We start from the raw sequence: 27,853 nt of genomic DNA on the forward strand, positions 1-27,853 counted from the left end.
TGCTCTCAGTCACAATCAGCAAAACCCATCATCTGATACCACACATTTTCAGAAAGCACAAGCAACACTCCTCTGGCAATTTATTTGGACTAAGAGGCAAAATAATATGCTATTTTGAATAGCTTCCTCCTTTTCCTGCACAAAACATTTCAGATTTCAGACAGCAGCATACAGAGCAAGGATCCCATTCATAAAACAGGACTACAGAGGCAGCCCTGTGAACAGGGCAAAACCCAGCCAAAACAGCAGCAGCTCTGCAGAGCAGTGTGCAGCTGCACCTAAAAGGCATCTTCCACTGAGCAACCAAGTATTCCTTTAGCACCCTCCCTTCCCCCAAAATAAAAATAATCACAACATATCACATGCCTGACCACATTTACACACGAATGCACAACAATATTTTGGACCAAGTACCGTACTACATTTCGGAGCATTACATAAAGCCAAACATTGATGTGGATGACTCTTCAAAGGCTTGGCAGCAGCCAAGTACTTTCTGATAATCTTACAATTTTCATTCTGGGTATCAGAACAAAGCCCCATTCACGAAACAACCCACAACATGTAATGTTATGCCTGCTACCAGCCAGAAGGCACCTGCACTTCATCTTTGCCACCAGTCACATTTTCACAAGCCATAGTCCTGGCAGGATGAGTCATTCTTCCGGTGACGTGGTGAAGCAGCTGTCTTTGTAGGCGATGGAGAAGCTGCACCAGGTAATTCAGGCCCACCTTCAGCAAGGACTGGTGCAGAGGCCAGGAGAGGCACTTTCTTCCTTCCCAGGAAGCCAGCTCCTTCAAACCCCATTTTCTTTTTGCTTTCTGCTTTTGCTTCACTCTCCTCTTCTGGTCCTCTTCGTTTGAGATCCAGCAAACTCTCTGGCAGACGGTTAACTTCTGTACTGCAACACCCCCCTGCATCTGTCATGCCTGTGCCTCGCACTTCAAGTGCTGTTGTCAGGACTGCCTTCCTCTCAGCTGCGCTGCCCTCAGCTGTTGCCTTCTTGGCCTCTGTCTGGCTTGAATTCCCATTTGCAGCAGCTGTCTTTTCTGTTGGGCTTTTGCTGGATAAGTTAAAAGCCTGGACGTCCCGGTAACTGTGAAAGCTCTCTGTCCGCCTTGCTCTTGCCAGTAGGGGGCTTTCTCTGTACGGCCGCACAGAACCATAGGTGGCTGTTTCATGGATTGTTTCGTGGTGCTGCAACTGGAGGCTTCAAAAAAGAAAAACATCAAGGACAAGAAGATATGTTAGGCTGAGAATAGCAGCCAGTTCTTCTGCACACTCTGCTTCCACCCACCACCACAACTCCCACTAAAATAGCAATATACTCATCACAACCGCCACACAAGGGCTTCCAGATCACTTACTTCAGATTCTCATAGGATACTTTGTTCTGCACACATATAAACCAACAGAAATTGAGGACTCTGTGTGTGTAGTTCAAGACATTTAGGGCATGAATTCAGGGACTCAGCTACAGCATCCAGGTCACCAAACCCCTCTTTGCCTGCCTGAATGGTAAAACCTTTGGTGTCTGCAGCCGGTGCCACCCTTAGTGACTTACCTGGAATTAGATTCCCGGAGCCGGTTTGGCTGAACAACTGAGGTGGCAGGACTGATGTTGGGTGTGGCACAGCGAGACGTACTCAAGTCACACTGGTCCAGCAACTTGAGCAGCTCTTCCTCTGTGGGACCGCCAACATCTGAAAGAGACAGCTCTTAGTGCCCAAGTCCATTTACCGTAGTCATGCACATATGAGGACGGAAAAAGAACCACACCACAGTTCTGGCATAATACAACTTACCTTTGTCTTCACTCTTATTAACCATGTCCATAGCTGTGGTCAGGTCCCACATCTGGATGCTGCCATTTGAATGCCCAGTGAAGAGGTAGCGGCGTGGCCGGGAGCCCATTCTGCTGGAGCCTTCACATTCTCTCACAGTAAATGACGAAATGGTAGTGCAGTCAACTGCCTGGATCTCACAGATCCTACAGGAAGGGAAACCCCAAGTTACCAAAACAATTGCACTTGGCAGAATTTGGTCAGTAAAGTCAGTACGGTTTTGATATTCTGAGAAGATACCAAAGTTGCCATCAGAAAAAAAAAAAAAAAAAGACCTTTCTTCCAGACAACATTCCTTCCCCTGTATGACCAGCATGCTGCTCAGCTGCAGACAGCACCTTTCCCCCCAGGCCATTTACAGTCTTACCACTTGTTTAGTTTTAATCAGGGAACCCCCCCCATAAGTTCAACGTCCTTTTTCAGTTTGCAATGATTAGAAACCTAAGGTTCTCACAAGAATGACAGCAACTAACCCCTTCATATGCTAGACACTCTAGGAAACTAACCTGCAGAGACAACATGTTTAACCATATAAAAGATATGCAAAAAAATCCAAGGATGATAAACCCACGGTTATCTATATGGAAAACTTTTGTCTTAAGACAACTGCAATATCACTTGTCAAGTCATGGCATGTCATGGCAGATCTCCATTGCTATTCTCCCTTTACTTTAGAAGCTTATGTGGGGAGTGAGAGGAAAGAGACTCCCAGAACTAAGATGCTACGCAAGACTCCACACCAGAACCTCACATATTTTGGGTAATTTGTTTTACTGGCCCCTTGATTTGAGCTTTTTACCTAAGAAGTGTGAAAAGAAGTCATCTAATAAAATTCTCCACTACATACACATCTAGCCTGAAATAAGGAGGAAGGCAGGAAGGTGCACACGAGTAATCCACAGGGCTTCTGTCCTCAATTCATATGCCAAGAGTGTTAAGGCATCAATGTTTTCACCCAGATTCACAGTTATTAGGCAAGAGATGCAAGAATAATAAGCACAGAACTGAGACGCACGGTATTTTCTGATCTCTTGCCATCTTCCTAGCCTAACAGGAAGAAAAGCAGCTGAGGTTATTTGGCAACTTTTTTTACTACATTGGCAGCAATGTAGTACAATATTATGAATCAAGCCTAAGTAAATAATTGTACAGCTGACCTAGAAGACAGTGTCTCAGTTTTAAAGGTTCTAATATCTTTAAAGACAAGTGCAAAGGAAGAGAGCAACTGCTTCCCTGCCTGCCTTTGTGAGCGGCATAATCGCTGCCACCAGCAACTTCAGCATTACTTTTGAAATCTAATGATAACATGGTACCATGTCTGAGAGTTACAGATTCTGCAGAGGCACACAAGTGTTTGCACTGTGAGCTCAGCAGGTGAGCCCCATGAAGTGAGTCCCTGATACCACAGTTTTTAAAGTGCCGTTTGGCTTCTAGATTATAGTAGATCATTAAGACCAGTTCTGTTACTAACACACAAACTAGAGTTCAGCCAGAGCTGTCAAGCATATTAAAAGCTTGCTAAGCGCAACCTCATGCATCCTCAAGGGATAGGCGACTCTGCCACCTGAACAGTCCTGCTCCTTTCCCACTTAAAACCCTAAACATGGAGGTACCTTTTCCCAGTTGAAGACAGCCTTACAAACAACTTATTAGTGATGGGAACAACTTTTTGGATGAACACCTGTTGATCATCACGTTCACCAAAGGGCCCTAGAGGGGAAAAAAAAATAAATAAAAAATCACTCTTTTGTTTGTTTCAATTCCCTTACCCTCTTCCCTACGCAGTCCTGAAGACCCAAACTCATGTCAGTATGTCCACTGCAACTATAAAGCATCCGGACCAGGGAACCAAAGATGACTAATAGCTAGAAAAAGCCATCCAATAGTTAGAAGCCTCTGCAGATACCAATATTTTTTGTCCTTTTGTTTTAAAGGACACCCATTCTTGAGGTTCCTGCATGTTCCTAGAGGAATTGCTATGTCAGTAGAAACCCTACATTAGGCCTCTGTAATAAAAATAAGTACTTTCTTATTTTGCAGCCCTTACATGTCTAAAGGCTTAATCAGGTTTCTTGGCATAGTACTGACCCCACCCTGTGTTCACAGGGCATCCTATTAATCAAAGGTTCATTTGCAAGACTCAGTCCACAAAGGAATCAAGACTACCTGTCTACCCATATTCACTGTCATGCATTCCTTCAGTATCTCGCTATAGCAATGTGCTAGCACCATTTGCCTCTGCAGTTTCAAGGCTTCAGTAAACTTTGTCACAACTTCAAATTCATTTAAGAATTTTTCACATGTCCATCATTTAATCCCGACTGAGCAGTGAACTGGAATTTGCAGTAGACCCAAACCTTCCTATACTCATCTCCTTTAACACAGTCTCCTGTGCTTTCTGTCATTCTCTAGTTAAACCAAAAGTCAAATGCTACATCAATTTGCTCAAGAAAGAGGTTTGGTATCTGTGTTCTAAAGTTCTTCCTCCCTTTTTCTCACCTTCAGAGTAAGCCCTTTAAGTGTACTCACTCTATACAGCCTAAACAGTGAATATTTCCAAGTGACTCTTAGAGATCCCTGCCCTCCTTTCAAGGGGAGGGCAGTGTGTAAGAGCTTACACCATCAGCTGACTTGCACATTATAAGGTTGAAAGTCTGTTAAGCCTTTATGAGACCAATGAATGTACAGGCTCAGCACAGCACATTCAGGAGACATCCTACCAATGTCATTCCCAGAACAGTAACTGCCATGACTCTCTGCTTCCTCCAGGGATAAGATTTTGAATGATGCAAGAGGTGTTGAGCCTGGCTGAGTTGAAATCATGCCCCGGAACCGAGTCACAGTCCATGTCCGTACATGGTTGTTATCAGCACAAACTAGAAAGGAAAAGATGTACAATAACATTTACAAGGGATGCCAAAGCTTTTGAGATAAACTATCATATGGAAATCATTACAGAAGTTTTTCAAGATTGAGCGATCAAGCAGAATTTAGTCAATGCCAGGTCACACAGCATCTCCAGACAATCTACAAGTTGTTGCTGATGTCCTGTTTCCCATTAGTTTTGTCCCTCACAAATTCGATAAACAAACTGAGACAGGTGGAACACAACATTAAGGTCTGACTGAGTCAGCACCAGTAGCCTACAGCACTCTTCAATCCTCTGTGTGCAGATGCTAGGACAAGACATGTTATGAGAGCAGCCTGCCAGCAGAATCCTCATCACACAACAGTGCTCTTCTATTTCATTCATCAGTTTCTCAGTTTTCTACATACAGTTTTGCCTTTTCCTGGCACTGAGGGTTTAGCACCAAGTTGCAGGGGAATAGATGACCTCTGGCTGTTTGCAGTATAATTGGATACCATGTTTCCTGTTCCTTTTTTAAAAAAAATTGGGATAGCAGCAGAAAGTGAATCTGTTCTCTGCCATGCTCTGGTTGCTGGATTCTGGGTGAAATAGCTACTTACAGAGGGAGGAGTGATTACATCTATCCTGAAAGCAGGACACTTTCCTAAGCATAAGACAGGACAAACAGGATAGCACAACAAACACTGGGAGCCTGCTGAGAAAGAAGAAACACAGACAGCCCTTTGAAGCCATGGGAAGGCTTTTTCTATGGCCCAAGAGGAGACGGTGTGCACATTTTGCTGCAACCCAGAAAGCTCCTGAATGGCTATTAAAAGAAGGCAAGTCCTAAAGGACCTGCCCACAACAATAAGACTTGACGGGGATACATTTGTTTACAAACCCTTTTATTTCCACAAATGGCAACCTTGGAATAAGACACAAGCGAAAGAGTCAGTTGTTCCAGCATCTGGTCAAATAAAACCTAGGCCTTTTACCATCTAAAGGCTTTGAAGAAAGCTTAACTTTAAGAAAGAGGGTCCAAGCAAATCTAGTCCCTCCTCCAAATTGTCCAACTCATTTCTATCACATGTGGGAACAACCCAAGTTATAAAGCAATGCATACAAATAGTTCATTGCTCGGGGCAGGGGGAGAACCACCAATACAATTCTGTGCACAGAGAAGAAGATTACCTGATACAAGGTGTTTCTCTGAGAGCATGATCTTTGTAACAGGACTTCGATGAACTGTGAAGGTCTGAAAGAGCTGAGGCCCAGACCCAACTGTTTCAGGGTGCTGTACAATCACCCTCACTGCTCCAGAGCTGGTGCCATACGCAATCTCAATCCAATTGCCACTTACACCTAAAGCAAGCAAGAATACAGTTGTTTCCCCTAGGAACGAAAGCTTGTCTTACTGGGGCCAGGGAATGAGGCAGTAGAAAACAGTATTTCCATGCTTCCTCACTAAGATAGATATGTATTTTTAACACTATTTACTCATTATTTTCCCACGAACAGAGAGGACATCTTGCCACTAAAAAAAAAAAACCCAACATTTGTTCAATTCCATACTACACTCTTCATCATTGTCTTAACAACAGCCTTGTCTCCAATTCTCTCCTCCCTCCTGGAAGTGAAAGAAGAGATGGATAAAGACATATGATTGGATATTTTGGCACTCCTTGCAGTGATATGGTCTATATGTGCCACATACAATTTATTTTTCTGCCTTAGTGAGAGGCAAATGGGAAAGCAAGGCAAGAGCAGGGAGGACCATAGTTAAAAAGGTCACTGTGGTATCAATATAGTGATGTGAGTAACACTTCCTTCCAATTTGGGGTTTTTTTTTAGCATTTTGGTTTGGGTTGGTTTGGTTGGGTTTTTTAAATTTAAAAGATAGATGCACTATGACTATAAAAGGGTGTAGAGACACATTAGCTAAGCGTCATTCAGTTGCTTATGGAAATAGTTTTTATGATATTGGTTATAAGGTTAGATGCCACAGCAAGGTTGCCTGCCCCCCTGGTTCACCACAAACTATTTCAGTGAATGCAGTTCATAATTTAAGGGCATATCTTGTGTGAAAGGTTTAAAACCAGCAAAGGTACATTATGCATGAGCATTAATATATGATGCATTATGCTATTACATTCACATTAATGTACAATGCATGATGTACAAGCATATGCACACATACATATAAGTGCATGTACCTACTTATATGTAGGCACAGATGTAAGGGGAACAGTTACGCCTAGAGTTCATTGTTCCTTTGAAGATGATTAAATGAAGAAGAATTAATTGTTTATGTCAAGGTCTACCTTGCCTGCTTTAGCCCTGCTATTCGGTAGTAGAAAAAGTAAATTTAGAAAAAAAAAAACGCACAAGTGAGTCAGACTCACTGAAGAGGCAGTGGTAGAATACTGACTTGTTTTAGGTGTGAGGTAGACACTGAGCGCTGTTATAGCATCATTGGAGGGATCATGGTACAATTCTGTCACTAGAAGATCATTGTCTTTCATTCGTAATGGGAACTTCTGCATGTCTGTGGAAGAGAGACATTTTTTTATTACTCTACAGAGGCAGAGTTGTTCTGATGCAACTGAGACTAACTAAAGAGTTTATGAACTAAGCTGCTCAGTACCACTGCCTTTTTATTCTGCCCTGCCTGCACTTCTTACCTATATAGTAGATAGAGCCATTGTTACAGCCCAGCAGCAGAAAAGACCCAGCAGTATCATAGCTTGTGATAGGAACAACATCCTGAACCTAGTGCAAACAGAAAGGAAAAAAGTAAAAAGAAACACATCAAGAACTTAAGTTGCTACTTGCTCAGTTTTCAGACATTTTTGGTACATTTTGTTGAAGAACACCTGAGTTCAGTACTGATCTGAAGCTGTTGTCCATGCATTTGCACATACAGCGGCATTCTTAAAACTACTGCTGGTCGATCGCATTCCTCTACCAAAGCGGATCTTAAGTCATGGAGTTCAGCAGAAGCATGCAGACAAGTTAGCACTACTGCTCTGGAAGATCCTTCTCCATGTGAAGGTACAAGGCTTAGTGTAGCAGCCAAACCACAACTTCAAAAGAGACTTTTTTTTTTTCCAATATGCAAAATTAATGTACTTCACTCTGTCCTATCCCTTCTTCCCTGACAACTCCTTAAGAGGTTGCTGGACAAAGGAGCCTTCCTTCACCCCAGGTCTTGTGTCTCTCTGCCAGCCTCTGTGGAGATTGCTCAGCCTCTAGCAGATATATAATGAGGGGAAAAAAATTCTTGTCCCATTACAATTTCCTACCTCCAAAACACATCCACACCAAGTGAACTGGAAGACAGCCCTGTCAGATTTTACTTACTGGTCTACAACTTAAGGTAGGGGATTAAGAATGTCCTCTTTGTCCTCTAGGATCAAAAGGAGTGCTTATCCCCTCAGGTAGGACCAAGATCTCAAGCACAGAAGTAGTTTAGCTTATCCTAGGTATGATCCCCAATCTCAAGCTATTCTTTTTTGCTTCAGCCCTGAGGATGAAAGAGCCAAAAGCCATTTTATACAGAGCACTCAAACACGCACAAAGTCATAGCATTTTTCTTGTACTCCATGTTTCAGCCAGTCCACTTAACAGACACTGAACACTAATTCATGGAAGTTTCAGCTAAAGTTCTCATTTCTCTCTGGCCAGCAGCATCATTCCAATTGCTTCAGAGAGTTACAAAATCCTTCAGAAAATACCTACAATAGATCTGTTGGATAAAAGCAAAACAAACCAATCAAAGGAACTTCCCCTCACCCCAAAGAGCTAGCAGTCTGAAATAACCTAAAGATAGTCTTTAAGTCCCTAAAACATTTTCCAAGCCTATCACTTCACTTAGCCTTACCGAGAAGGCTGCAATATGAATATAACTTATGCATATTTTGGGGGGGGGGGGAGGGGGGAGGGAAGAGGCACTTTCCCTCCTTTGTTTAAAGAACTACACCTCTCACTCATATTCACCCATAATTCAGCACCAATCGAATGCTAAAAATAAATTGTTCTTGCAAAGCACTTGGATTTTCCCTGTACTGTATAAGTGATGATTCAATGACATGGAGAAGGATCCTTTCCAATTACTGAAAACAATTGCTATCCCTGATACCAGTGCTTTTCCACAGTACTTTTTCAGATACAGCTGTTTAAGTACCCACCCCTCCCGACAGTCAAATTCATACTACACCTAATTAAATAAGGCATCTAACAATCTGGGCCACAGAACTTGTTTTCAAAAGACTTATTTTTTTCCAGACTATGTTGTAGAAGTAGTACAAGAGCAGAAAGGCAAGAAACTAAACAGTCTCAGCATCTAAGAGTCCATGGATCAAGGTGCAGTGTGCTCTCTGGTTCTGTGGATCAAAGGTTTATAGAGAAGCTCCTCCATCTGCAAAAAGTTTACAAACCTAATGAAGGTAGAGGCAACCCATCAACAGACATACCACTCTACTCATTGCCTTGCAGAAGACATAACAACTGCAAGGAGAGGTCTGATCCACAATGCTGCCGACAGCAGAGATTGACTGACTGGGTCACAGAGATCATACAGAGAGTTCTTCCTTCTGCAGCAGAGATAGGAACACCAGCAGTGATTCAGCAGTTGCACCTGCCAAGATGTGAGCTTTCACTAGGAAGCAAAAGCGACACCATACTACAGTCACTGGTAAAACGTGGCCAGTGAGAATCCTCACTTTGCAGACTAAGTTTTTCTGTCATACCCCATTGCTTTATCCTACCTCTTATTCTATAAAACTAAATATTCTGCTTCCTTTAAGCTCTCCTATGCTAAGAATTTCATTACTGATGTATCTAGCACCCACAACCTCCTCTCCTTGTTGCACGTAACTGAAACATTGCCAGAGGAATGAGTACTAGGGAAACCACCTTGGATATTCTGCTCAAATCTCCAAGATGGGAAGAAGATGCGAGAACCAATTAGAGGCTGAGGTACAGAAAGCAACTTGAAAGTGGTTGGATTTGGGTTTTGTTTGTTTTGGTTGTGTGTGGGTTTTTTGTTTTGGGTTTTTTGGGGGGTGTTTCCCCCCCCCCCCCCAAGGGAACTCTTATCATCTAGGAAAAAAAATAAAACTAGAAAGACAAAAAACTTGTTTTTAGGACATCCTGGCACGTAAGCCCCTCTAAATATTTTCTACTCTTCAATAAGAAATGCTTTCACCAAAGGAATAGTTCTTCTATTTGACTGACTATTCATGTGATCAGAAAGATTTCTGTGGCTCCCCCTGGAAACAAATATGATGAATGGGACATCAGTTTTTATTCCTTATGACTTGCTCCTTTAGAAAATATTGTCAAATGCCAGCTTGTCACATAGCATTAAGTTGTCTCTTAACCAAAGATTTTGCAAGGCATCAACAGAGCTTTAAATAATGTTTTGTTTAATTCAAGACCACACTAACATGTCTGTGTCTGCTGCAGAAGCAGTGCTATCCCGTGCTTATTATCTGTGTTATTTGTTAGCAGTACTGTCACTTAAGGGTTGAATCAGAACTTAGCAAACAGTGCAGCAGCCTCAGGTCAGTTCTGCCTCTTGAGATTTGCAAGGCAATTTTGGGATTTTTATTGCATCTAGGTTTTGTGCTACAAAGGCGTACATCTGGCTGTGTTACAAGCTTTGTAATTCACACGAATGCTCGACTTTTTCTCAGACTCATACAGACTCCAAGGAGCTCTCTACTTAATATGCATTCTGACAACAGGAATAAAGTCAGTGCAGCCAGAAGCATCCACATGCAAGACAGACATCTTTAAAGCACCATGTATATTTCTGCTGAAGAAGAATCTCCCATTGTAAAACAACTTTTGAGATCCCCAGATATCAGACTGCCTCGTTTTCGTCTTCAGACAGTGCGGAAATTGCCGTCACACATTCCCCACAATTTTTTGTTTCCTATGATCCTAGTGAATTTTTACAAAGTTAGTAATCCACAAGGAAATGTAAATATACACACGCTTGACATTTTTTACTCCAAATCACACCACATCCTTTTATTTGAAAGCCTAAAAAGCATGCTTGGTAGTACCACCAAACAGTTTAACATTCTGCTTACAGGCACAACACTCAGATACCAAGGTGGCAAACTTCATAACAGAAGTGAGGGCTGAAAACCCTGTGGCAAGCATTTCACACATGCTTTTAGATTATTTTATTCTCTTTTTACTAGAAAGACATACCAGCTTACTAAAAGTGATGCGGAACACTGAATTGAACACACCTGCCAATGCTGAGTCACAGCATTCCACACTCCCACTTTCCCTGTATGGCTTGTAGCCACCAACTGGTTGCCAATGAAGAAGAGAGCATCTACAGGGACTCCAAGACTGAACACTCCTACAAAAAAAATGAAGAGTCTATGAAGCTCATATAAAATAAGGAGAAAAAAAACAGTAATAATGGAATCTCTCCACCATTATCATATGTCACTTTTATTACAGAGGCAAGGAAAGAACAGTCAAAACTGGCTTTGCAGTGTGCTAGGTGATGTACTATTCAAGCAACAAACTGGGTTCCATTAAATGGCAGTGTGATGTCATCTCTGCTGATGCAATCGTTACTTGGGAAGGAGAAAAGAAGCAAGACAAGGAAGAACAGTCTGTGTGAAATATGCATTCCTTATTTTTCTACAGCCATAAACTTCTCAAATGGCTTTATACATCCTAAGGTATTAAAAAATAAATACATAAAAATTCTATTACAGCAAGCAGGATTTTTTGTGTTTTTTTTCTGTGGTTTTTTGTTTGTTTGGTTGTTTTTTTTGTTTTTTTTTTTTTTAAATCTGTGACTATTAAGCATTATTTAAGAAGCAGTAATTAGACAAGACAAATTTATGCCATACTGGTTTGCAATTACCTTGAAAGTATTACAAGTTCTCACTGCCATTTTTTTTTAAATCCAATCAAACAGACATAGTCTGAAAACATTTTAGAAGTTAAATGTCCACACGGATAAGGCTCCACCTTATCCTTGGGAAAACATTGAACAAGCCCAATGTGAAATTACTTGAATACATTCAAATTTCTCTTTTAGCAGAGATACTTGAACCTGGAAAAATAAGCAGCCTGCAAAAGCCTATTTCTTTCTTCTCTTTTCCTCTCTGCATCTTAAAGTTTGGTTATACTCCCTGAGTAGAGAGTACAGGCTATTAAAAATTAAAACTGTATAGGGAACCAGTTTCACCAATCACTACATACTACTCAAAATCTGGAAGATAAGGCTTACCAGCAGTGCTGGCCTTCCAAATACAGGAAGCGTGGCATCAAGAACATTTCACTTAATAAAAATCAAAACACTGCAGAACATGACAGGCATTGGTGACTATGGTTATAGCAGACCTCAATATCTGAGCTTTTCCACAAAATCTGTCCTCTGTTTAGAGCTTCCTAGTCTCATCACAGATCTGATATGAATATTTTTGATAACTGCAAACTTGGATAGCATATCAGGTTTTATAATATTTACTGTATCATGTATTTAAAAGTTACAGCAAACTAAAAAGGTCCGAGATAATTTCCAAGTTTGCCAGCTATGAAGTCCAGCAAACTGACCTGGTAAATAACTCAGTTTGTAATTCCAGACTAAGTTTTACTGCCTGATAAGTACAGAGGTCGTTACCACTGGGGATACATTACACTACCAGTGTCAAGCTTCACTCAGATATTTCCTATTCCATACTGCTCACTCTACATATTTATATTACTCCTCACTAATCTACTTCAACTGCAGCAGACAGATGTCTTCAAAACAAGAGTACCCAATAGCTGGAAAATTTGCCAACACTGTTTTGGACAAATTCAAATGAACAGAGTGCCGTTCCAACCAAGAAGCAGCCCTCTGTTACACCCCAAGAAGCTCAATATATGCCTATCTTTTGATTAGGATGCTAAACTATTTTCCTAGGCACAGTACAATCATTCGATGCAGATAAGATTCAGCAGTACAGGACACATGAAAAACACAATAAGAAAAAACCCACAGAAAATACTAGAATTGATTACTCCAGAGAAGGATGAGGTTCAAGGAAATCAAGGAAGACAGCTTGAATGGTCTGGAGGAATTTGAAGTGTCAGTCCTGCTTAGGCTCAACAATCTTGAGACCCATCCACAGGGGAGACAACGCTATACATAATGACAGGCTCTTGTCTTAAGGGTCCCTCTCAGTAAAATACTGCTTACAGCAGCAATCCAGCAGCAGTGTCTTATGTAAGTAATATTGAAAGGAAAGAGAGCGCTCTGGGAGAGCTCTATCACAAAGATGCCAGCCCACGCAATTTTCTGAGGATGGTGTCGCCAGGCTCCAACGACTGTTTGGAACAAGTAGTTTCTTTCAGAAGATGATAGCAATATACTATATCTCTAACACAAAGCAGGACTGCAAGCATTTGCCACTACAAAGAAACAAGACAGCTATTTTCAAGTTATTACTATTTAACACAAACATATTGTAGTTCTTTTTAAACCAAGCAGCATGACCCATTATACAAAAGATGAACACTACATTTTGTTCAATGTTAGACTAAAGACTCACTCCTGTAAGCACTTTCTCTCTGCTCCCCCTGGCCCCAAGTGGCATTTCCTTTGTTTCACAAAGTCGCTTCAGTGCAGTACAGCCTGTTTGGTAAAAGTACTTCCTTCAGTTTTGTTGCCATGTTCAGTCATAGTCTGAGTTATCAGAACCCTATGATATTGGCATATTTGAGAGTTTTTATCTGAAGTAAAAGTCCACTTCTGGTTTTCACCTCTCTTTGAACTTGATTTCCAAAAATCCAAGATGTTGCTTGACATATCTTATTGCAAATCCTAAGGTAACACAAGCAGTTAAGTCAAACCAGAAAATGCAGGAGGAATGTAATAGCATCGCGCATAAAGCAATGCCTGTATTACAGGAGTACAGCTGTCACACTAACTCTTCTCTGCCTTTAAGATTTGATCAAGAGGAGCATAACAGAAGAAAAAGTTTCTCAAGTACGGTATTTACCCCCTGCTTAATATTCAACTGTTAGACACACCTTTCAGATTTATTTTTAAATACCATGGAACTTGCTTTTCTGTTTTGCTAACTATGATTACAAGAACTCTATGAGCTAAAGGAAGCTCCTAATAATGTTCCCGTCACTGCCTCCCAAACTGGCCCTGTATTTGAATAATAGTAAGTCAGACAAGCCATCAGATCAGTACCAAGGAATATTTACTTCTGAAAATGTCTTCTTGCTGTTTCTAAAGCCTCCCTAACTGTGTGTCCTTCAGTGCCAAGGTGTACAAGCAGTAACTCCTGTATGCTGAGGGCAGTAGAGCATGCTTTTTCCCTACCTAGACACACAAGTTATAAAATGAAGAAACTTTCATCTTCCAAATTCTATTTGTGAACGACATTTGACAGAGGACTGAAACCTTTTCACCATCTCTGTGTAAAAATACAGCTTTAATAAAACAAAGGAAAGAGCAGAATCTCTCAGTACCTCTAGCTTTCCATTCAGAAACTTCTTTCCTTCGTGCTATAGCCTAGATTCAAATGCAAGTCCAGGGAAAAGTTTAACTCTAATTTGCATCTTCATACAAAAACTCAAGCTGAACTGAACAGTAAGTATCAGTACCTGTTCAGTAAACAGACTACCTTTTTATTATTCATCTTTTGTTTTTGAGAAAGTATTACTCTAGCGTGTCAGAGAAGTAAGTTAATATGCTCCAATACATTGCTTACTATAGCTTGTTTTGATACTTTGTGAAATGGATTACCGAACACTGCTGATCATACATACCCCAAAATAAGGTCACAGAGTCCTTTCTGGATAAAGACACACACAGACAAAAAAAAAAAACAACCCACACAAAAAAAACAGGCAATTATGGTTACCAATTTCACTGCCGCTACCACCATCTTGAATGCTCCACAAGATTATGCTACTCTCTGAAGCAACTGCAACCATCTTATCCTTGTCTCCATGAGGTCCTCCAACCACCTTAGCGTTGAGAGCCACTCGCTCAATCGTCCAGTCCAGATAGGGGCTTGTGAACACCTGCTGCCACCCAGATGATTCTTTAATTCTGGAAGGGCAAAGGAGGGAACAGGGAGCAGAGATTAGAGATTCAGAAACAGACAACTCAGTCTAAGCCCAAACCAATGCGTATGATCCAGCCAAAAGCTTGGGCTAGCCAAATGCTAGAGAATGAGGTTCAGTATAAGACTTTAGAAGAAATGTTGATTAATTTCCAGAGGCAAGGTCCCAATCATGCTCTAGCAAAAAGCTGTACTATCTAGTCATACTTTCCATTTACGGTATACTGTAAATATACTATACTGAATCAACTATAAGCTTTACTGTTAGAGAATCACTTATCTGATCAATTTTAAAGACTTAAATTGTGCTTTTCTGGAAACATATATCTGATTTAATTTTAGGCAATAATTTAGGAACTTTGCAACTGAGCTAGAGCACAGTAAATATAAACAGTTAAGTTGTATAAATGCTACTATGGAAAGCAACAACATATCTATAGGGTTTTTTTGCTGTTCTTTTGCTTCAGCATTGCATCCTGCCTGGAGATGAAGCACCACAGATCACTGTGCTCTACTCACATAGCATGCAGAAGAAATTGTAATGAAGTGACTTAAGAGCAGGACTGCAATATCCATAAGCCTTTAAATGCAACAAAGACATTCTCACAAGCTTTATTATCAAGTTTTGAAGACTTCTGCCATACTTCAAAGTGGAAAAAAAATACTATCTTTAGGATGCACTGTGCTTTGCTGTAACTTTTTACTGAAAAAATTATCCTAAGTATTTAAACAATAACTGTTACAAGCAGCATAAAAGAAAGTCACAAAAATAAACATCAGAATATATTTCATTTCTTACTGCATGGGATTCACTGTCCAGTCCACTACAAATTACCACTTACTTTGAGAAGTGATTCTGGCTAAAATTCAGATGTTGTCCTTACATTAAAATAATCCTGATAAGAATCTTAAAAACCACAAAATCACTTGACTGCAGCATAATAGTACAACAAAGCTATATTAAAATTTGTAGGTAGAGGGAAGTATTTTAATATATGCTTTCCTCAAATACTGAACATTCAAAAAAGTCTGTGCAAATTCACTTGTCAAGCAACAAAAAAAGGCATGTACTAAGGTGCAGCAGAGAGGGGAAAAACTGTTACCAAAGCTGTAAAAGAGCAGAATGGAGGATGGAAAATTCCACCATTGTATTCCTAGAGTTCCTGCAAGTTCCAGAAGTAAAAAATATTCAAATCAAGACAAGACTGCTACCTTGAGTCACTATAAAGAAAAGCAGCATTTTAAATTGGCATATTGATCTGTGCCCTCTTCCAGCAACCATTCAAGTTTGAAATGCTTCATCAAAAGCATCACTAATTACTTAAGTTCAACGGTAGAAAGTCTCATTAAGCAGATTACCAAGCAGGAAAGAGGCAGAATCTTTCACTTAACTGAACTAGCATCCAAGGAAAACAACCAGAGATAAAATCCTAAGGAGAGGACAGTTAGCACAAAGACAATTGCAAATCATTGCCTCTTTCTCCAGTCAGACCATATTAAGCATAAGTAAAAACAAGGACATTTAAGTAGAGCAAGAGAAGCCACATTTAGTACAAATTAAAGCAAAACAAACTGCAGTGGTGAATACAAGAGACAAGTTAGATGTGATTTAAGTTACAAGGTTTAAGTGAATTAGTATTCCATATAGTGAAAAAGGCAAACTATGGCTGCAGCTTGGCAGTAAAGAAAGAAGCTATTCAGATTACACTCTCTATTCTCCCTTCTGTTTCTCAGCCACACTACAATAGTCATGTTTGCTTTTGGCAATAGCTCTTGATAAAACATTACTTTTCTCTGAAAAGACAGCCACCAATTAAATCAAGACTACCAGATGTGAACTAAAAACAGCTTCTGTAATATAAAAGTGTTACTTATCTCTACCTCATCTTAAAAAATACCCAGTTTGTTTACAAGACATTTAAAGACATTTTTCATCCATCCAGGTGAAGCAGCAGGTGCTTAACAGTTCTGCTACGCCAAAAAACCTGAAGTTTAAGACAAGGTACATCACTTACGTAGCAAAAATCCATTAACTGTTTAAAGTGCTTCGATAGCCTAACTTCACAGTCTTCAAAGCCATATAGTAGGAAGAGCTTTTTAAATGAAACTTTCCTTTAAAAGCCTACCTTGAAAAGGGCTTTTGAAGCAGTTACACTGGAGTCCATTACTACTGCAACGGCATCAAGAAGTGACAAAACAGCAAAATTTGAATTCCTATCAAGCAGTTTATTTGCATGAGCACAAGTGGCAATTCATATCTATAGGTGCAGACTGAATGTATGTGACCTACTGTCATTTTCCAGTAAAGCAACCTGAGAAGCAACTATATTCATACCTGTAGCAAACAGCAAAATGGGCATAGGCAGCTACTATCCAATTGTGGTGGCCAGCTACTATTAGGACTTTCCGTGGGTCCACAGGAAATCCTAAAAACAACAACAAAGCTAAAGTCAGTCAAGTGATGGGTATTAGAAGATGAGCAGAGACACCTAGAACAGGGTAGAGCTCTCTGCTAGAATATGCAACAGAAACTTTGATAATGAAGCTTCTCCAGAAACATTTTCAGCTAGATTCTACTTAGCAATATTTCTCCTCACAATCCGTACAACTATTACGGTTCTTACACAGATGGCAGACATCTCATCTCAGTCACTACAATGCAAAGTGTTCACAAGGAGAAAGTGGCAAGTACACGCCTCAGTTTACAGCCTGCCAAATTGGTAAAAATTTGAGGATTGTTATCAAATAAGAAATAAACCTTTATTTTACAAAAGTTCTTTCCAAATAGTTGGTGCAACCCTGTATTGTTGTTCCAGACTGTTAAACTGAAATTTCCAGTGTCTTAGAATAACTATAGCTCCTCCATTTATTATCCAGTAGAAGCATGCCTGTTTCTAACCTATAACTACATTAGGTTTGGCAGAAGTGTTGGATGGCACTGGAAATCAGTGGTTATGGTACTTCCCTGAGATAGCTCTCAGCCTTGATATGCTAAAGAACTAATGCCTAAAGACTACATCTTCTATCTCATTTTCCCCAAGACTGCCCTCTTCCAAACCTTCGTGAAGAATCAGCAATTCATATCCAAGGCTTATTTTTATATTACCTGGATACACATTCAACTTTTAACATACTCTTGATTTTTCTGGCACTGCTACAATTCACACAGTTATAACAGAGGTATTACACTAATGGCATCATTTTGCTTGCAAAGTCAAAAGCAGGAAAATTACAGAATTTGAGCTGTAAAAAATTTACAGTTTTTATATATTTTATATGGAAAGCACTCCATGTAGTCAAACTGAAGACTACCTTTAGTCTAAAAATTTCACTCTTGCAGGGCAAGAGAGCACCAGGAACAAGAAAGAGGTGCAAAAGCATGAAGGAGGTCCTGAACAAAGACCAAAGAGACACTGGTCTGTCTTGGTTTTATCATGGCTTTAGTACAGTATAAGGCATTTGTCTAAGGGGCCATACTAGGACTACATGAAGAACTGATGTGCCTTTCTCTCGGCCTTATGTCTTGATTGTGCAGCAGTGAGCCTTAAATACTGTATAAGGAGTAGCATTTACGTAAGTGTTCAGCAATTTACAACCAGGCAAATATAGAATAGCAGACTGAAACCAGAAATAGTCACTTAGTTTTATTTCCCAGTGACAATCATCTTTGCAATTTGTTTTGTTTATAAAACTGACGTTCCTCACCTAGCCTGACTGTACCTTCCCCAGTACCAGCAAGTGTAGGCTGGACACCACCTCCATGAATCTCACTCTCGGAGCAGTTTTGACCAGTTCTAACTTCAGCTGGTGGCCCAGCGGTGTTATTTATTTTACGGTTTGGAATGCCTATAAAAGAAAAAGAGATTTTTGTCCCACTCTATAAACTTTAGCAAAATAACAGATATTCATTCACTTGCAAAAATACAGGATTAATACTTGTGCATTTTGATGTAAAGTCTAATTCATCTGCTATAAGAATTAGGCAATATCGTAACACTGAAACAGAAAATGCTTTTGCTCTCTATGTTGACATTCACAATTTAAGGAACTGTCTTTAGAAAACTTGTCAACAATTGGCTAGATATCCCCTAGACTTCAGGTTAACACGTGGGCTGCATTCATCTCTACCGAGAAGTAAAAATCTAACAAGTACTCATATTGTTAAGGAGAGTTCGTTTGTGCTGATTTCTTATCTAGACATAGGGCACCTAAAGTAACTGTACCTTCAGAAAGAAGAAAGTATTCCATGCTGAAAACATTTAACTGAAATGTACTTGAAGACCCTCTACTCTAGTCTACTATCAGACACAGCCTGCTTCGTATTAACATGCCATATCCCCTCCGCCCAGTACTCTAAATACGCCATCTCATACAGCATACAGATAAAAGCCTTGTTTTTGAATAAGATCCATTAATCTTTCCATACGAGAGCATTCTCCGGACAGTTTGACAGCTAGAGTAACTAGCTCAGCCAATCTCTCCCACAAACTAAAGCAATAAGTGACTACAAGGAACATCAGACCATGAATACAAAAATACCTGGAGGAGGCAGGTAGCCATGAAAAAGGACACTGCCACAAGATGAGCGTTCCAGTTCTTCACAGAGTAGCAATCTTCTCACTAACGAGGAAAAACAGATATGACCATAACTTTCACTTCCCAGGAAACATTACGTTATTTCTAATAACCTTCTATATCAGTAAGTTTGAAAATCTTCAGGGTCAGAGCTGCCCAGGCCTTGTAAGTGCGTCATTACTATATGTGAGGTGACCTCATTTTTTAATTAAAAAAAAATTAATTAAAAAAAAATTACCTAAAGGAGTGATTCCATAGAATTCAGCTTCATGCCTGAGAACATTAATACTCACTCCCCTAGACAAAGAAAAAAACAAAACAGAAAAAAACAACAAAAACCACAAGAACAGAGTCAATACCTGATTATAAATACTTGCACATAATTAGATATTACACAATGTGAATGTCAAGCTACCTGTTTACAAAGTTACCACCAAATGCATTCAACATGTTTGAGATTTCAAAGTGATCTTGATATTAATTATCTTTCATTAAAATAAGGATAGTGAAACAATAAAGAAATACATTGCCAGAAGTGGTTTAAATTACAAGAATCCACTAACAAAATATAACGCTACTATTTCTGCCTCCACCACGCCATGCATATACTCTAGATACGGCCCCAAATCTAGCCGGGAGCTGAGTCATATACTAGGCACCCAACTTGCTGTGTGAAATCAAACAATCCTCATTTGAAAAAGTCTTCTAATACATCTGATCAAATTAATTTTCACTTGAAATAGTTAGAACTTCTTACCGTAAGTCTAACTCCTTTGTGCGAAGAAAATTTAAAATGGGTGCAAATGCTGCTGGATCTCGATCAATAAATATCTGCAAAGAAAAAATGCTGTACTTTTAGCATTACTATGGAGCAACTGTCAACTAAAACTTTTTTTTTATGCTGAGCATGGGAACAAGGAGTTGAAGATGAGGCAGTCAGCAGACAAACATAACCCAAAGTTTTTAGGCCACCCCTTTGCTCTCATTATTCTTCTACCAGCCAGTAATTCAACATTCTTAGAAGACATATATACAAACACTGCTGCAAACAGATGGTACTTAATAAACATGTTCTTTAAGTTCTAGAGTCTCCACAAAGGTCAATGGGTATTCTCACTTTCTGTTGTGTTCAGAATGCAGTAAATATAATAAGATCAAGATAAGATTAGATCCTTTTTAATGAAGTCAATTACCATTACAACTACCTCTACATTTTTAGCAAAGTACTTGTGTGCCTTACCATCTCTTAACGACATTGCTGTACCTGCAGTTTACCACTTAAGAATATCATATACACAGACTGAAACGGCCATTTTGTTACATATATTTGCCAACAAAATCTACACTTCCGTGTCAGGATTAGTCAACTACATATGCAATACTATCTAATGAAAATTACCCCTCCCTCTGCAATACAGCAATTAGCATTCTTTCTGTTTAAAGTAGTACAGTTTCTGTCTCTGCATTGTCTGTACAATACAGAATGAGCACAAAAATATGCATTGTTCCAGTCTCATTCATCCTGGAATGAAGATGAGAACCGAGAAATCCAGAGATGTCACCGATTTTCATGAAGGTTTGGAGACCAGACCAGTGCCATGACTGCCACGTAGTTACATCTGCGAGACCTTTATTCTGTCCTGAAGTCTTTAAAACTTCACTAGACACAACTAAATTAAATACTCCCAGTCACTCTCCCACTCAATAGCATGAACAATATTGCAACTAGGCTTTGACATAAGAAAGAGGACAGTGTATTTTGTATTGAATCTAACAAAAGAAAAGGAAAATACAGTGTGCCATTTTGAAATTATTTCGAAGCCCCATATTTTCCTCCTACTGAAATAAGTGACAAAAGATGAACAAAAGGTCAGGTCCAACTGAACATTACTGCTCATGGACTCTGAAGCAGGGACGGTCCTGTCAGCATTTTAAACGTAGGCTTCTGCAACGCCACTATTAGGGGTTACGTAATACAACAGTGACAAAGAAAATACTGGCAAAAGCCAAAACAGGTTTTTAAAAGCCAGGAACGTGAGTGTGTTTAATTCATTTGGCCACTTGTTTTCCATGCTTTTAAGTATAGCTGACTCGGGCTGTGTAACACCCATTAGCACCCACAGTGAATATTCTTTACGAGAGAACCTAACTGAAAGCATAACATTAAATTAATGATTTATCAGTAGGCTTTTTACTCACAGCACCAGTTTCATCCTTCAGCGTTGAAATTCTTCCACTCAGCAAACTGAAACACAGGAAATCTTCGTTAGATGTCCCCCAGAAATGTACGAACATAAATACAAGATTGCAACACTCTCAGTCAGTTTGCTCTACTTGCATATTGTAGATTACATTTTGGTAAAACTGTATAATTGGGCAAAGAAAACAGCCTAGGCAATGCAGAATGCTGGTGAGGGTGAAGTATCTCTCCTGATCAAAGAAGCAGTGCATGCACACCTAAGGAAAGGCTAAGTGCTGCATCATAAGGACCTTCAGATTCCCAAAGAAAGCAGACAGCAGGCCTAACCTGAAAGGATGGAAAAGTTTTCCCAGGCACCCAGAGGGCTGCATAGTTTGTTACAATCCAGTAAATCGGTAAAAGCTGCTGAAGTAAAAAGGAAAAGTAACGAATCCATTCTGTAAGGACTTCCTGGGCAAGAATGTGGTGGATGAGTTTTTACGCTATTTTACTTCAAAGTTTCTCTCCCATCAGATCAAAGTACTTTTGCTCCAGATCAGTAGAACACACAACACCAAAACCTTGTTTTACAGATACAAAGCAAACTAACCAATGTCAACAGTTTTACTTCAAGATTCCATCCTGGTCTGGATGACAATTACCTGTGAGATTTTCCAGTACTGAATGACTTTCAGAACAACCTCCTTAGATTAGTGTTGAGAGATTGGGGAATAGCAAGATACTTCCTCCTTGTGTCTTTCCTTCTATGCTTCAAAGAAGGTGACATTTCCCTGGCACTCCATTTATCTGAACATTTCAGTAAAACAGGAGCAGGTAATGCTGCTTGTCTATGTCAGCTGCCAGGCTTTTATTGGGAAAGAAGTCTAGAGTACAAAAATTAAATGTAAGGAAGCAAAAATGCCAGCCTTTACATTTTATTTTATGTGTTTGGGATTAACTGGGATGGTAGAGGTACAGCAACTACAGCACAAAATTACTAGGGTACAAACAGTAAGCAGCACAACCTACAGAAGCAGTAAAAGTTAGCAGAAGGATGTTCACTAATCCAACAGCTCCTGTAACACAAGTTAAAACCCTCAAAACTTTGATTAAACTCAAGGTACAGCGATAATTTTAAAAAAAAAAAAAAAACCACACTAAAGGCAGTGCTACCTTGCATGGTCAATCAGATCACAAGTGGCAATATGGTAACAAAATCAGTGACATATCCCTTTCCTGCAGACTTGGAGCCTTATTTCCACAGCACTCCATCTAAAAAGTGGCAACTCTTCAGCACATATAAGCTGCTATAGCATCATTCGAGACAGATGCTGCCTTTTGTATAACAGCTTATTTCAAATTAACCCGTCCCACGGCTTGAGACGGGGAAAAAGCATTAAGGAATAAGGACACTATTTATGGCATAAATTAAGAACTGAGAACATCTATAGTTTTTTAATGACTGCTAATTTGTCTTTCTTTAATGTGATGATATATGACAAATACCTGGAAAAAAAGGAGTCTGGAATCCACATCAGTGTTTGTCTTGAAGTGCTGAATCTGGGAAACCAAAGTTAGAAGCTTAGAATCAGCTGTAAAATTGGAAGGAAGTCTGTTTTATCAAAATACTTTCACTTGTCCCACAAAACTGATATCAAATGGACTTGGGAAGTCTGAGATCATTTAAATGTCTGCAGGAAGTCAGAGAGGTTGCAGATCCTTTGCATGAACCAGGACTGTGCAGAGACCTCAAAAGTGTCATTCTGTATTTCTAACACACTGTGCCAAACATCCTACATTTTCTGGTTCTCATACTTTGTCAACATTAACGCTTGCAAAAGACCCACAAAAAAAAAAAAACCCCCACACAAAGCTGCCACAAATATATAGGTTTATCAACAGTGTGCTACAGTTGTCACTAACCACATTACTCTTACTTAGGACTCAAAGGGTGCTACATTGTGTGCTGCAAAGGACTAAAATGAGCTTCAAGTTAATAGTTTAGAGTAACATTAATTATGTGCCATTTCACTATCTGGGATCTCTCAGGGGAGCCCAACAACAATAACAGTTAAGAGAAAGGAAGTATTTACTCTGAACCATATTATGAAATAATACAAATTATAGTATTACTTACTATGCCAGACAGTATTTTGCATAATAAATAACTATGAACTCTTTCATACTACCTCTCGTTTTGATTTAACATGTAGAAAGGCAACTGGACTGGCAGCTTGGACAATGAGTTCGTGCTGCTCCGCAGCAGCTGTCTGACTGTACGTATCCTCTTACTAGTACCATAACTAAGAAACCTTTGGTGACCTCTTCATTAATGGGAATCAAAAAAGGAAACGCCAAAGTACAATTCCATGACAACTTTCCATATAGTACAGGAACACATTGCAAAATATTTTTGGAATAAAACAACTTAATCATGATTTATCTAGTTTTCGCTCTTTGTATTTTCCAGTTTTGAAGAAAAAAAATATATGTAAACAAAACACATTACTTCATAACCCCCAAGAAGCAGAAACACAAAGGTTATATGGAATTACCATCCCACATAACACGTGGATTATGTAGCTGCTCACTGCAAGCATAACAACAAGTCTGTTCTTAACAGAAGATCTACAGTATCAGCGTTCTAAGCACAAACATGCACAAAGTCTTTTCTTAAAAAAAAAAAAGATAAAGAGAATCAAAGCAGTTTGCTATTTAAATGGAAAGTGACTTCTAAGTACATTTGCAGTTTTCACAGCACATCAGTAATACAGATCAGGACCCTTCTCTACTTTAAGAGTAAGGGATGATTCATTAAACTGTATTGTAGTATGTGCATACCAGAAAACAGTGAGTTACATGAATTTTATCCAAGATTAATCCAGACACTGCCTGTACTTGTGGGGATAGATGCAGCATCACCAGTTAGCCCTTTTAAAGGTCTTCACAAGCTAAAGACTTTTATTAGCTGATATTTAAATTCTTTAAAACTTTCAGTTACTTTTGTGTTTTTTAAAAAAAAAGAAAAAAAACACAGAGGACTGATGGTTTCCCAGGAAAGCATGTATGGGTAGAAAGATATGGAAAAAGTACGAAAAGCACAGCTAACTGGCATTTTCTGCAACACTGAATGATAAATGCTAAATTAATTCTGAAGCAATAAAGCAGCCTGATGAAACCATGAAGACATTCCGGGTCTTTGAACAGATGTTTGATGTCTGAGGACTCAGTGGTACTATCTTAATACACTACAGCACAATTTCTGATCTGGAGGCCTGTTTGCATTTAGGCATATGAGTGATATTCAGAGGTGTCAAGACTGAAGTTTTGCTGGTGTTTTGACCAGTTGGGTTCCGCTCTAGCATTTCCTAAGTCAGTTAAAGAGCTTAGTAGCAAAACGTTTGGGACTAGATGATGTTCCAGAAGGACAAGCCACACAATAAGAAAGACAGGAAAAAGAGCCATCAACTCATTTCACGCTTGCCTCCTTGCAGTTTTATCAGTGGGCTGAGATAGCACAAGGATTTTATGTCTGTGATTTAGCACTATGATACCAGTTTAGTATGCAATACCTCATACTAACATACACATCAACCTACGTAAACAACAAGACAAGAGTCCCCCTTTCCAGGATGCAGCAAGAAGCTAGCAACATTTACATGTATAAGTGCATCTGCAGCTCCATGCAGCTAACATGCAGTGGTCTGATAGGCATTGTATGTGGAAAATTAGGCAAACACAGTGCAACATCCTCAAATACTCTTCAGCAAGTGGTAGCCTACAGTTATTTAAAGGAAAATACAGGCAATTGGAAACAGACACAATGTCAGTTTTAAAACAACCATTTTCATAGCCTATTGCACTTGTGGAGTTATAACCAGAGGGAGATAAATGGTCAGGAGAATTCACTAAATCTGTTACAGCAATTTCTGTGAATGTTAACTTGCAAGAGGTTCCCAGCAAAGGAATCCACAAAATCTGAGACCAGGAACCGTTGGAGCAATCGCACACAAGACAGAAGCTCTGGCAGTCCCAGGGAGCAGTGAGAACCTCGTGTCAGAACACGGAAAGCTGGGGTCTCTGTATTACATGCTTCATAGTATAGCTGCTGACAGAGGAGAGCCTAACAGGAGAAGAGCATAACACACAAGAGGGTAACAGGAACTAATGAAGTGGAGAAAACGGGTACAGTTTGCCATGGTCCCCTGTTGCTGTCCAGATCATCCACTCCACTGTCAGCTTTGACTGCCTTTGCAAGCTGAAAAACCTGGCTCAGATATATTTTTCAAAGAATCTGGCCACTACAAGGGAAGTTGAGGTTGCAAAAGACCAAAACCTCTTACACAGAGGTACTACTGCATGTTGTCTCCCTATTAAAAGCAAGATGTCCATGCACACATTTCCTGTTCTTTACATCCAAATGATATCTGTTGACTAGAATCTAGTCCTTTGCCTAGAAATGAAAAACATGCAGTTCTTAGTTCGCCTTATTCTTCATACTTCTCTGTGGAGGCAAGCCCTCTGAAGATGTGCATTTCTGCCCCGATTTGTGCCCTGTACATAATTCTCTGTTCTCTGCGGAGACATTTAATAAGTAAGATCTATTTAAAATTATGAGATTGAAGCATCTTTGTGACTCCGTGTGTAATAAAAACCTAAAAGATGAACTGGCCTACAATTTCAGAGGCAGAGTTCCCTGAAAAATCTTATTCAGTGTAACACAAAACCTGGTCCAAGCCAACATCAACGTTACCCTGAAAGCATCACTACAGCTGAGTTTTGCCTATGCAACTTAAAAGTAGCCTCTCTAGGCTGGACCAGGTTCTTAATGTCTTGTTATAACAATGGAATTCTGCACCGATTTTTATGCCACCCTCCTTTAAGAAAGGCTGCCACATACAATTTAGTTGTAAAAACACGTTCATCTACTGGGTAATGCAAGAAAATTCTTAAAATAATAGTAGTTCCTACTACTTACAACTGGTTTCACGTTGCACGCAGACTCATGAAGGCAGGCTACTTCAGTTTCCACTAGCTACAGTAATCTGAATGATTTCATGCCTGAGCATTTTGACAGGAACATTTGCGCTATTTATCACACAGCTTCTGACCACAACTGTCCCACAATGCTCTATCTCAGCCTGCCAAAATGTCTACATATGCCATCTTCTACACTTCCAGCGTATGTTCGAATACAATCTTTATGCTGGCTGATAGCAGCAGTATTGTATCAACCTTTTTAATGCCTCAGCCCCTGAGGCTGCTAGATAGACTGATCACTAGAAGCCTGGGGGTCTGATGGCAAAGCAAAGCTCTCCGTCCCCTGCTCCCGAAGAAGCAGCACACCCAGAGAGCCCATCAGACACGTTACTGGGGCGCGTATCTAGCAGCCCCAGCCACCATGCAGGGCTGCTGTCGCTTCCCCTATCTGCCCCGGGCACCCCGGCTCAGCTCCCCTGCGACACGCCGTCTGAAGCCCTATTCAGGCCCTCTCGCAGGCAGCGGCGGCGGCAGCAGCACCCCTCGTCCGCAGCGCGGACCCCGGCGGGCAGCTCCCGGGCCAGTCGGCACCGCCGCCCTCCCGGGACAGGGACGGAGCGGCTGCCAGGCCAGCCTACGGCCCGGGGCTCCCGGGCGGCGCCTCCCTCCGGGCAGACCCCCGGCGGCACGGCCGGCCGCAGGCGGCCCGGCTCCCTGGGGCGCTCCTCCCGCCAGGCCGGGCCCGGGGCTACCCCTCGCCACCCCCCGCCGCCGCGGCGGCCCCCGCACCCTCCGTCACCTGGTGCCGCCCACGTTGAGCTGGATGATCTCCCCGCTCCCGGCGCCAGCGAAGCCTCCGCCGTTCCCCGCCATCTTCCCCGCCGCCTGCTCCAGCCGGCGCCCGCCGCCGCCTCCCGCCGCCGGAACCTCGGGGTCGGGGGAAGCAGCGGCGGGGCAAGGCAAAGGCGGCGGCGGGGAAGAAGGAGGCGGGGGATCGGCCAGCGGGCCGGCGGGGACCAGGGCAGGGTCAGCCTCCGGGCAGCGCTGCAGCCCCCGGTGTCCCGCCACTCAGGCCCGGCCAGGCCGCGTCGCCTCCCCGTTCCGAGCGGAAAATGCCATGGCAACGGCTCAGCACCTGGAGGAGGGGGCCGGCGCGGGACAAAACGCCTCCAGCCGCTCGCGGAACGGGACCGGCTGCGACGAGGCGGCGGCGACGGGTGGGGCGAGGCGGGGAGGGGGAGCCGGGGCCGGTCAACGCCCGCCGGGGAAGGGGCGCGCCCGGAAGGGGCCGGCTGCCCTCGGCGGCTGCCGGCCGCGGCGGGG

At 41.1% G+C, this 27,853-nt stretch overlaps 1 protein-coding gene across 2 annotated transcripts; it reads right to left on the bottom strand.

The window, feature by feature from the left end:
• Window positions 1-63: 63 nt before the first annotated feature.
• KCTD3 (potassium channel tetramerization domain containing 3) lies at window positions 64-27,853 on the bottom strand. 2 transcript variants are annotated; one of them, XM_075088897.1, is made up of 18 exons: window positions 27,330-27,853; window positions 23,057-23,110; window positions 21,571-21,616; window positions 20,129-20,202; window positions 19,610-19,668; window positions 19,336-19,416; window positions 18,502-18,642; window positions 17,132-17,222; window positions 14,593-14,783; window positions 10,957-11,072; window positions 7,375-7,462; window positions 7,122-7,238; window positions 5,885-6,055; window positions 4,566-4,721; window positions 3,459-3,555; window positions 1,807-1,991; window positions 1,566-1,704; window positions 64-1,211 (listed from the first exon to the last, which is right to left on the bottom strand). In XM_075088897.1, exons 1-18 carry the CDS (start codon window positions 27,401-27,403, stop codon window positions 629-631), a joined length of 2,463 nt encoding a protein of 820 aa, XP_074944998.1. In that variant the 5' UTR covers window positions 27,404-27,853; the 3' UTR covers window positions 64-628. The 2 variants fall into 2 exon arrangements, with proteins under 2 accessions (XP_074944998.1, XP_074944999.1); XM_075088898.1 differs by having other exon boundaries at window positions 27,666-27,852.

This window comes from Phalacrocorax aristotelis, chromosome 3, assembly GCF_949628215.1.
Source record: "Phalacrocorax aristotelis chromosome 3, bGulAri2.1, whole genome shotgun sequence".
Lineage (NCBI taxonomy): Eukaryota > Metazoa > Chordata > Aves > Suliformes > Phalacrocoracidae > Phalacrocorax > Phalacrocorax aristotelis.